Below are 10,857 nucleotides of genomic sequence, written 5' to 3'. Positions count from 1 at the left end.
TGAATTTAAACATACGTTACACTTAAATCATAATAGGTGTAGCGCAACTTACAGGGTTTCTAGCAAAAACTTAGAACTCCATGGTCAGAACTTCGTCGCTGAATCTTTTTTCTAAAAAGATTCTTGTAGCGGTTCAGCATGTTGACCTAGGAGAGAGATTATTGAAAATTGCAACTTTAGAATAACCTTTAATGGTAATGCCTTGAAAATAATAAAGATCGGTCTTCCTTAAATCGGATTTAATCAAACTCGTGAACCTTTTGTGGTCTTTAAAACATCATCTTCATTTGAATATATGCAACCCTAGTCGTAAAAAATGCTCAAGGAAATGAGAGTTCTCTTTCCTTATAGGAATATACCAAACATCAATTAAAGTTCGAGTCATGTCATCGAATATTTTTCAAACATATAGTAACGACACCTTTAACTTTGCATTGGGAACTATCAAAACCACAAACTCGTTCAGCATTGCAAAATGGTTCAAAAATAGTTAACACCTTTCCATCGAGAACTATCAAAAATAGTAAACACCTTTAATTTTGCATCAGGAATTATCAATCTTTGTGAGAACACATTCCAGAGGTGGTGCAAGCTGAATTAAAAACCCAATTATCATCTATCATCGACACCTTTAACAACAATAGTAAAAATCTCTCCATGGAAATTATTACCACAAATTTGCAGAATTATCATTACCCTTTGATTTATTTGAGGCATTCCTTTTTTCTTTATTCTGCAACTTATAACATTCAGTAGTCTCATGATCGTTCTTACAATGCCAACATGTAACATCCCAATATTTTTCATTTATAGTCCCTGGGGATGGAAGGGTAAAGCCATGAAAAGCCAAAGGGCTAAGTTTAAATTTTGGGACCAGGAGGAGTACGTCCTGCGTACATAAGGGTATGCTGAGCGTACTAGGCGCGCCCTAGTACGCTGGGCGTACACTTGTATACGTTAGGCGTACTCATATCATAAGGAAACCCTAATAGTTTGGGGGCTATATAAGCAACATTATGAGCACAAAACCCTCCCTTGCCCCAGCCTCCACTACTTAGAGTCGTTTTCCCCAAACCCTATCCATTTCCTTGAGTGTTTGAGCTTATTGAGTGTTTTAAGAAGAAGGTATTGCATCAAGGAGTTGGAGAAGAAGATCAAGCTTGTAAATCTGAAGTTGGCTTGTGCTCTAGAAGCTCCAGAAGGTAAAAAGCTTCAAACTTTATGCATATATGTATAGATCTTGCCATTTTTGCTTTAAAGAACCATTTCTTGTCCCAAAAAGTCCCAAGATGGTGTATGATGTGATTGGGACGAAATGAGTTGTCCTTTCAGACTCTTGAAGGGGTTTTGAGTGATAAAAATGAGGTTCCAATGGCTTAAGATGTCCCATGCATGGAGTAAGAAGGTCTTAATGGATTAAGACGAAGTATTAAGAGCTTTCTGGACGTCCAAAGTGATAAAGTTCGTGACTTTATGGGTCCTAGGCACATTTGGTCGCTGGATCTGAAGTTTGGGTTTAAGTGCTTAAGTCGTTAAGCACTTATTCTGATTTTGGCGAACATCTAAGTACGCCCAGCGTACTGGGTCAACCACCTGATGGTGGTCAACATCAGGATGAGTACGCTTCGCGTACGTCCTCTGTTGGGCCTTTGGCATTTGGGATTCGGGTTTTGGGCAGTTTGTGGACTAACTAGATTTGGACCTTTGTTGGACTTTATGAATATAATGTTTTGGGCCAAGTTTTGATAATGGATATTGGAATTAGGCCCAATTAGGAAGTTGGGCCCAATTTGGTAAACTGGACCAATAATGGGCTTTGCATAAGGACTTTCAAGGTTATGGACTTGGCATTGGGCCTTGGCCCAATAAAGAGAATGGACATGATGGATTGTGTGGACCCTTCGTCAAGATTGTTATGTTGTGTAATGACTTGGTATTTATTATGTGTTAGTTTGGGATTTCCGGTGAGGCAGCAATCAGAGGTTTTCGATACTTCGGTACTGCTTGTGAGGTGAGTTATCCTCACTATATCAACAGGGTCTAAGGCACCAAGGCCGACCCTTTATCGGATTTGTATCCAGGTATTCGCTTGATATGTTTATTGATCTGCTAGATCTGCATCCTGGTAGTTAGGATGGTATTATGTTAGTGACCTGGTTTAGGTCGGTATCTTGGTATATAGGATGATGCTATGTTAGTGACCGGTTAGTTCGGTATCTTGGTTATAGGATGGTTGTTGTGTTAGTGATCTGTTAGATCGGTATGATTATTTGTTATATACATGCTAGCGTATGATATTTATGTGTACATGATTGTTTGATTAGTATGGGGTTGGGTTGAGGCGGGTCCTGCTTCGTGTTGTAGGCCAACATACCCAGGGCGAACCGAATAGATTATAGGCCCAAGAGGGCACATAGTCAGGCCGAAGGCCCAGTGAGAGGTCCGGATAGGTTGAAGCCCCCGAGAGGGCGGTCCAAACGTGTCGAGGCTCGAAGAGTGGGCCAGATAGACTGAAGGCCCGATGCGGGCGGTCCAGTCATAATGTAGACTCAGAGAGTGGACCAGGTGGACTGAAGGCCCGGTGCGGGCGGACTAGTCACGCTGTAGACTCGAGATGCATGGCTGTTCTGTTTGTTTATATGATATATGGCGTTGGTATTTTAGGGGAAACTCACTAAGCTTCGGGCTTACAGTTGTTGATTTTATTTCAAGTACTTCTGATGATCGCGGGAAGGCAAAGACGTGACCGTACACTTTCTCATATTTTGATTTGGATTTCTAGAATACTTTGATATGGAACTATTTTGAAAAAAAAAAATTGTAATAACTCTTTGTATTTGAGATGTTTTTAAAAATTTAAATTTAGCATGAATTTTATGGGTGTTACACAGCAAAACTTATATTTAACATGACATGGATCAACCATTTTTTCCCAAGAATCCATTTCATTAGATCAATCCCAAAGGTAAGGTGAAAGTGTCACGACTATAAAGAATAGTATCTTTTTTTTTTGAAAGAGAAAGAGAAAGCATACTTGGAGAGTGTCACGACTATAAGGTGAGAGTGTCACGACTATAAAGAATAGTATCTTTTATATTTGAATATGAGTTCAAAGGAGAGCATAAATAAATAAATAAACCAAGGTCTTCTTTGTCCTACTTATTTCATTTTACAAAGAAAAAAAAATTGTTAATCTAAAAAAGAAAATATTCATACTTGGAACCATTTATAAAGAATTTTAACGAATTGATCAGGTTTTTTTTTTGTGATTGATATTCAAAAGATGGTCATTTTGAGGGAGGACTCCTACATACTTGAATAATTATTACATTATGACAAACAAAATGATTAACTTGCAATAAAAGCTACAAGATTTCATCAAAATGAAGAAAAAAAACATTCAAACCCTATTTCTTTTTGTCATATATCGATGATCATGACATCAAATTACTAAATTCACACACAATGCACATAACATACCCACTACCACATATATCTCGTAAAATTCCATCATCCACTCCACTACAAGAAAATCCCGAAAGCATCCCTTCCTGTATCATCAGCCACATCACCACCAACATGACCATTATGCCTCTCATTTCAAATCTCTTTCAGGGTTATATTCGACATTTGCCACGAGTCATTAATGGATCAATCCATATCCATTATTCACAAACTCTTCATATGACATGACCTCCTCTTAACTGTTGTAGTGTCCCTGTCCCTGCTGAGGTGGCATGTTTAGGGGTTGGGAGTTGTAATGTGTAAAACCACCCTGGGATGAGTATACATGATTCATGTTCATCACACCCTGCACCAACCAATTCATTTGTGTATTAATAAAATAAAATAAAAATACAATGCTACAATAAAAGTAAGATGCTATAAAAGAAAGATTGACCTGTGTCTGAAGAGAAGTGGTGGTGGCTGCTGAAGTGAAGTGGCTCTGTGAAGAATCATCTTGAGATGGATCCTTAAATCCAACTTGTGTAAACATGTACTCCTGTTAAAAACAGAAACCACATAATCTAAATTTTAAAAAAAAAAAAAAAAAAAAAAAAAAATTCAAGTCAAAAATATAAAGTATTTCCTGTAATATAACAAACCTGAGACATGAAATCATTCCCACTACCAAATCGAGAAAATCCAGCTTGCGAATTTTGATTTAAAAAATTGCCCGGAAAACCACCTTGGGTGGCTGGAGTCACATACTCAACACTATATCCACCTTGAGAAGCCTGAAATATTATTATATTATTTTTTACATAAAAATACAAAAATAATAATTATTCATCAAATTTGTGTAAAATGTTATGAGTAATGACTAATGACACTTACTTGTGTGGAAAAATCAGCAACATTATACGCCACATGTGATCCTTGGCTTTTAAAATCATCCCCCAAGAAATCCTGTTTCATTTTTTCTTTTCTTTTTTTAATATTTATGATTTTATATTTAATTTTTATAAACTTGTACAATTAATTACCTGCGACATCCCCCCAACAGAAAACCCATCACGATATGTCTGGCTTTGCCCCTGAGTCATCTACCAAATGCACCAAATTTTCAAAAAATATATATATAAAAAAAATTCTAAAGAAACAAAGGGCAAAATGGTAATAAAAAAGAATACTGACATTAGAAACATATCCAGGCTGAGATAAGGGACCACCAGGGGATGGTTGACTATTTGGATTTTCCATTGAAGGAAAGTTAAAAGCAGACCCTATTGCTTGCTGTGAGCCTGAGCCTGAGCCCAAGCCTTGCTGCTGATGTGGCAGATGACCACCTCCACCTCCACCGCCAGTGAAACCACGGTTCCCTGGTGGCGGAACATGAGAAACACCGCCAACGGGTCCATGAATTGCACCGCGTGTTGGTATGGCGTAAGGCTGAGGACCACCATAAGGCGGCGGCACACGATAATGCAGACCGGATTTATGAGCACCATTTGGAGCCCCGGGCGGCATGTATGAACCTGTATTCACAAATATAAGCAATGTAATTTACTCTTTTAACTAATATAACCAATGTCCTTCATTTTTTTGCCCATAATACCAATTTGAGTAAATATATAACTTTTATTATTGGAATATCATTAATTATGATTTATAATTTATGACCTCTAGAACGACCGTTTCTTCTGTCAGCATTGGAATTTGTTGAGGCAACAGAACCGAAGCTATCAGTAGGTACAATGGGCCCACCACCAAAGAAAAACCTCCGCTCATTGTATACCTGAATCAAATGAAAAACAACTAGTAAATAATTTTTTTTTAAAATACAAAAAAAAAAAAAAAGAACAATGAATTTATGAATTTATTATTATTGATTATTACTTTTTTTGGTTTTTGAAATTGAACCATACTTTGCTTCAAGTTGTTGAGAGGTCCTTCCACCAAACACTCATGCTCCTGGTCTCAACATAAAAGGAAAGACGATTTTTGTTTAATTGGGGGGAAGGGTATTATTGTCTTTTCATAGATGTTATAGGGTATGACCTTATAGTGTGTGAGTAAGCCATTCCATAATGGTTGTTTACTAAGAACTTTTGGATTTCCAAGAATCACAATACCATATCGAGCACGAGTAAGTGCAACATTAAGCCTACGTGGATCATTCAGAAACCCAATACCCTAAAACACACAAAAAAACCATAATTAAAATCTCATTAAACCCTAAACCCTAAACTAAATACAGATCAGACCAATGGGTAGTAAAAACTGTATGTGTTGTTGTTTTGTATAAAGAAAATGTAAGTATGTTGCTATTGAGGGTTAAATATTTGTTATTATTGGGAAAAAAATATTAACCAACCTGATGTTCGTTACTTCTGACACATGACAAAATAATGTAATCTTTTTCCCTTCCTTGGAATGAATCCACACTTGCAACCTGAGTATACATGATGAAGCTCATAAGTTATATGAATTTCTGAAAAAAATGAGAAAAAGCAAGATGTGAAATTACCTCAATGTCCTTGTAAAGCTGCTGCCTAAGTGCACCATTTCTTGACATGTAATTAACAATATATGCACGCTGGCCTTCATATGGTGTTATAACCCCTATCTGCATAATATTTAAATTAATTATAGCCTATCAATGCCATTTTTTATAAAAATACAGACATGTATATATATATATATATATATATATATATATATATATATATATATATATATATTTATATACCTGACTAGGGACTACACCACTTTTTAAAAAAGTAGTGACTATTTTTTCAACATTTGCAGCCTCTGTTCTATTAAGATAGGATGTCCCACTAGCACTTATTTCTTCTTGTCCCATCTACAATACAAAATAAATTAGTGAATTCATACATAAAAGAACGTTAAGACCATTATGCCCTTGTCATGCCTACCTGGACATAAAAAAACATGGGGCGATTTGGGACAGGCCATGGAAAATCAATGCCTGTTGATTGCCTTTCGTTTATGGTCACTCCATTTTGAAGGGTACCTTCGTAAAAATTATTCGAAGGGAATTCTGAAAGACATGGATGCATACGATATTGTACCTGAAAATTTTCAGATAAAAAAAAAGGTCAAACATTTTTTTTGTTTTTTAAAAAGACATATTTGCCCTTGTCACATGCATATTACTATTATTTTTTTAAAACCTGTAATCTAATTGGTTTTACACCAAGAAGCACCAGTCTTTCAAATAGAGACTGAGCTAATCCAGCACGAGCTGCTTTCTTGCACATGATGACTGGACCAAGCTGGCAATGATCGCCAACAAGGATAACCTAGTACAAGCAAAAAATATATGTATCTATCCATTAGTTCAAGAGCTTCATTGTAGAATTTATATAAAATTTGTAGATATATAATATATAATATACCTGTTTTGCCCCAAGAACAAGAGGTATGAGACACTCAGGCTCTGTGGATTGAGTAGATTCATCAATAAGCACCTACAAAAGATATAAGTTCATTTACATTGTGAAATTTTATATTCTTGTTTAATTTTAACTTGTTTTGGTTCCATTGAACAATTTATAAAAATAAATAAATAAATAAACCTGGCGGAATCTAAAATTTGCCAAGCGTGGGTCCCCTGCACCAACACATGTGCAACAGATGACATCAGCACTCTGAGATATCTCCCTTTCTGTAGCCCGTTTTAGTGCTTTATATTTCTTCTCATCACTGCTAGATAACTCTCCTGTATAAATTATAAAAAGAAAAATCCATCATCACAATTCCCGGTTAATATAAATTCATAAATCTAACCTTGTTCATCTTTCAATTGTTGAAGCTTGTGGAGTTCACTCTTTTCAGATGTATCAAGATGGCGAACCTTAAATGAAAACATATAGAATTCAAATAGTATTAAAATTCATAAACGTATAATAAAACTTACAACATTATAAAAAGAAAAGAAAAAAATAAAACCTGATAATGAAGGGTCAAATGTTCAACAGGTGAACTCACAGCTTCCCTTGACTTTGCACACAGCCTTACAACCTGGTTATAACAAAATAATAAATATCAGCATAATGATAAACAAATAGAAACTCTGTATACCTTATAATTTATAAAATCAATAATAAACAAGCAAAACATTGTTACCTTTAAACCAGTGGCACTTATCTTTTCTGCAAGTTGGTCTACAGCCACATTGCTTGGAGCACATACCAGAACCTGATTTTAAGTTAAATTACCATTATGCCATTATTTCATATTATCCATATGAAAAACATGCAAGAAATGTGTACCTGTCCTTGGCCTTGTTTAGCCATATGATAAACAATTGCAGCAGATGTGACGGTTTTACCTGTCCCTGGTGGCCCTTGAATCAAACTTATTGGCCTTTGAAGGACACTTTTTACAGCAAAAACCTATTTTTAATTGTTAATTTGTTATATAATAATAATAATAATACAACCCATTAGTTCAACAAAATCAAACATGTAAAAAGTAAAAATATGCAAGAAACAAAACCTACTTGAGATGCATTAAGCTCAGGAAGACCAGGGGCACCAAAACGACGTGGCAATGCATTACGCACCATTTGAACCTCAACCTCATGTCCTAACAGATGATGGTAGATATACCTGTAAATTTGGTGCAAACCAAGTGTTTGATAAAATGTCTGACTCAAAAAAGGAACATATTATAAAGCCCTTTATAAATGCATACAACATTCATATCCTGATATGCATAATGGCATGATGTATGATGCATGATGCATGATGCATGATACAACCCACCCGCTAACACTTGTTTCATCGACTGCAAAAGTTTTCATAGCCCCTTGCATCCGATCAAAACTTGTGCTCTTCCATACAAAGTCAACACTAAAACCATGATTCACATCACAAGGAACTCCCTACAGATAATAAATAGTTAAATACCCTAATAAGTAGTGCTCAAATAGTCAAATAGAAAAAAGAATCATAAGTTATCAGGATTCATGATGATATTTGATAATACCTGGCTTACACGAAGCTCAAGTGCTACCTCTTCTTGTGCAGTTAACTTTATCTAAAAACAACAAAAACCCAATTATTGGATTTTAAAATCTTAACATGGAAAACTAAAAAAAAAAAAATACATAGTCAAGAAACCAGTACCACATGTCCAACTGACTGCCAGGCTGGATGTGCTGCATCCCCTGAATACCTGAGACGTAACTCATCACCAGGTACAAGGCGCAATTCATTGTCTTCCTACAGTTTTTTTAAATACTTGGATAATCTTAAAAAGATAAACTTGATGATGTAAATGTGAATCAAGAATATGAAGCACCTTTGGGAAAACAAAATATGCAACACGCTTCTTGTTAAGACCAATATCCCAACGAATCGTGAGATTGTCTTTACTTTGAGATTCTTTCATCATCTGTCAAGCAATATATACAACAATTCAAAACTAAATAAAGGTTGCACCAAGAAGAATAGAAATACTGCTTACTTTATCATAGTCAGCTTCAAGCTTGATAAGTGGGGCAAACACATTTTGATACTGCAATTAGAAACACGAGCACACATGCAACATTAAAGTGTGATGACTGAATTGGAACAATGCATGAAGAAGGTGAATACTGAAAAATGTTTTTAGAACCTGATAAGCATCTTCATACTTTAAGACTACAGGCTGTGGTTCATCATCTACACCAGGTTTCTCAAGATCTTCCAAACTTGCATCAGGATTTGTCTTCCAAAGTTCTTCTACTTTGTTAATTTGCTGAGCACTGATCTGTCTTGCACGTAGCTGCTCTGTTTCAGATGGAACCTTAACAAGCCACTGTAAGAAACATCTGTCATCAATAAGTGGACACCATTGACTCAAGTCCCAGTTCATGTCTTTCAAAGCATTCACATTCAGACAAGGTTCCCTGCAAAGAAGAACGACAACACTCTCTGTCTTCGCTGAAATAAATCCCAGAAGGAAAACATTTCTACACCCACAATTGTAGCATTCGAGAATTGTCTCTCCTAGAGGACTGTCTTTATGGAGACACACTTCTTTGTGTTTAGCTCGAACCTAAAAAAAGGAGATTTACAAACTTCGCATCATAAATCATGATCAATATAAATAAGAAAAAGATGAACATATGATATTACGACTTACCAAATGATTAACAATGTGAGAGCCAGAAGTATTCCCTCTCGAGTTACAGAACCACTTACGACACGAGGGAACGTTACACCTCACAACACATGCCGGATTCTGCACCCCGCAATACCTACATGCATGTTCCATGAAATCCCCTTTTGCGTACTCATAACCTTCATCGTCTCCCGTGTCTTCAAAATTCAAGCCGCTCATCCCCGCAGCTAGGGCATCAACCGCAGATGCCTGATTATTGTTATCATTGTTATGATTGTTAAGGTGATTATTATGATTATTATTCCCCCTATCACCACCACCCTTGGCCGAAGTTTCTGAGACAGGGGAAGCGTTGTTGTCGGAATGATGATCGACTGCCGCGGTTGCGTCGACGGAGATTGAGTCCGATGGTGTTGGCCATACCGATGATGATGGTGAAGATCGAATGGCATTTGGCTGTGAGAGCTCTTGAAACTCGGGGTAATCGAAGTCCTCTTCTCCTTGAGTGTTGAATTCCAGAAATCTATAGGCGTCGTCGTGACCGGTGTCCGGCTGAGACGCGGTGTCGTAGAGGTTGTTCGGCTGTGAATCCATTGTTTCTGCTGGGAATTAATGAATTATCAGAGAAATTATGGATTCCTTATGATAAATGGAGAGAAGTGATATTGATTGAGGATTTGTAAGGATTAATTGGGGTTCTATGAAATGCAGATAATCCGCTGCTTCAGCCTCCAAGTACGAGGGAGAGAGAGAGAGAGAGAGAGAGAGGTGATGTCAAATGTTTACGTGCTTTTTTTTTTCATAAGTCGCCTTTCAAATGGTTTTTTTTTAATAAGTCGCCTTTCAAATGGTTGCCAGATTTCATGTGTCAATTGTTATAATTGTTATATGCTTAAATTATTTTTCTTTGCCAATTTGCATTTGTTGGATGTCAACAGGTAAACGAGACAGGTGTGTATTACATTCCCTCGAAAAAATTTTATTCTTCGTCTCCGCCCCGGAAATGTCCAGCCTTCTTAGCCCGCTCCCGCCCTTGATTCCCCCTTATTCGAAATCAAAACCATAAATATTAATGAAGGGCATGCAAAGTCATAAAGTTGGAAACTTTATGACTCTTAATGGTATTTTGGCATTGGATCTGAAATTGGGAAGTGAGAGCTTAATGCATTAAGCTCTTATTGAGAAAAAAGGAATTATGTGTGTACGTCGTGCGTAGCACGACGTACGTCGCGCGTACGAGGTCAATCGTCCGACTCCGGTCAAAGCATGAGTACGCCCGAT

At 36.7% G+C, this 10,857-nt stretch overlaps 1 protein-coding gene across 2 annotated transcripts; it reads right to left on the bottom strand.

Moving 5' to 3' along the window:
- Positions 1–3,311: 3,311 nt before the first annotated feature.
- LOC111901176 (regulator of nonsense transcripts 1 homolog) lies at positions 3,312–10,645 on the bottom strand. 2 transcript variants are annotated; one of them, XM_023897055.3, is made up of 28 exons: positions 9,598–10,645; positions 9,088–9,510; positions 8,938–8,988; positions 8,773–8,865; positions 8,598–8,693; positions 8,458–8,508; positions 8,235–8,353; positions 7,970–8,078; positions 7,740–7,862; positions 7,594–7,665; positions 7,417–7,488; positions 7,255–7,321; positions 7,044–7,186; positions 6,864–6,935; positions 6,639–6,767; positions 6,381–6,536; positions 6,194–6,307; positions 5,972–6,070; positions 5,819–5,896; positions 5,503–5,637; positions 5,341–5,415; positions 5,125–5,239; positions 4,639–4,979; positions 4,488–4,547; positions 4,339–4,410; positions 4,107–4,238; positions 3,902–4,003; positions 3,312–3,811 (listed from the first exon to the last, which is right to left on the bottom strand). In XM_023897055.3, the coding sequence occupies exons 1-28, from the start codon at positions 10,168–10,170 to the stop codon at positions 3,701–3,703; spliced, it is 3,783 nt and encodes a 1,260-aa protein (XP_023752823.1). In that variant the 5' UTR covers positions 10,171–10,645; the 3' UTR covers positions 3,312–3,700. The 2 variants fall into 2 exon arrangements, with proteins under 2 accessions (XP_023752823.1, XP_023752824.1); XM_023897056.3 differs by lacking the exons at positions 5,341–5,415; positions 5,503–5,637.
- Positions 10,646–10,857: the final 212 nt, after the last annotated feature.

The sequence above is a fragment of the Lactuca sativa genome, chromosome 6, assembly GCF_002870075.4.
Source record: "Lactuca sativa cultivar Salinas chromosome 6, Lsat_Salinas_v11, whole genome shotgun sequence".
NCBI classification, from domain to species: Eukaryota; Viridiplantae; Streptophyta; class Magnoliopsida; order Asterales; family Asteraceae; genus Lactuca; species Lactuca sativa.
This window is presented reverse-complemented; position numbering and strand designations above follow the sequence as displayed.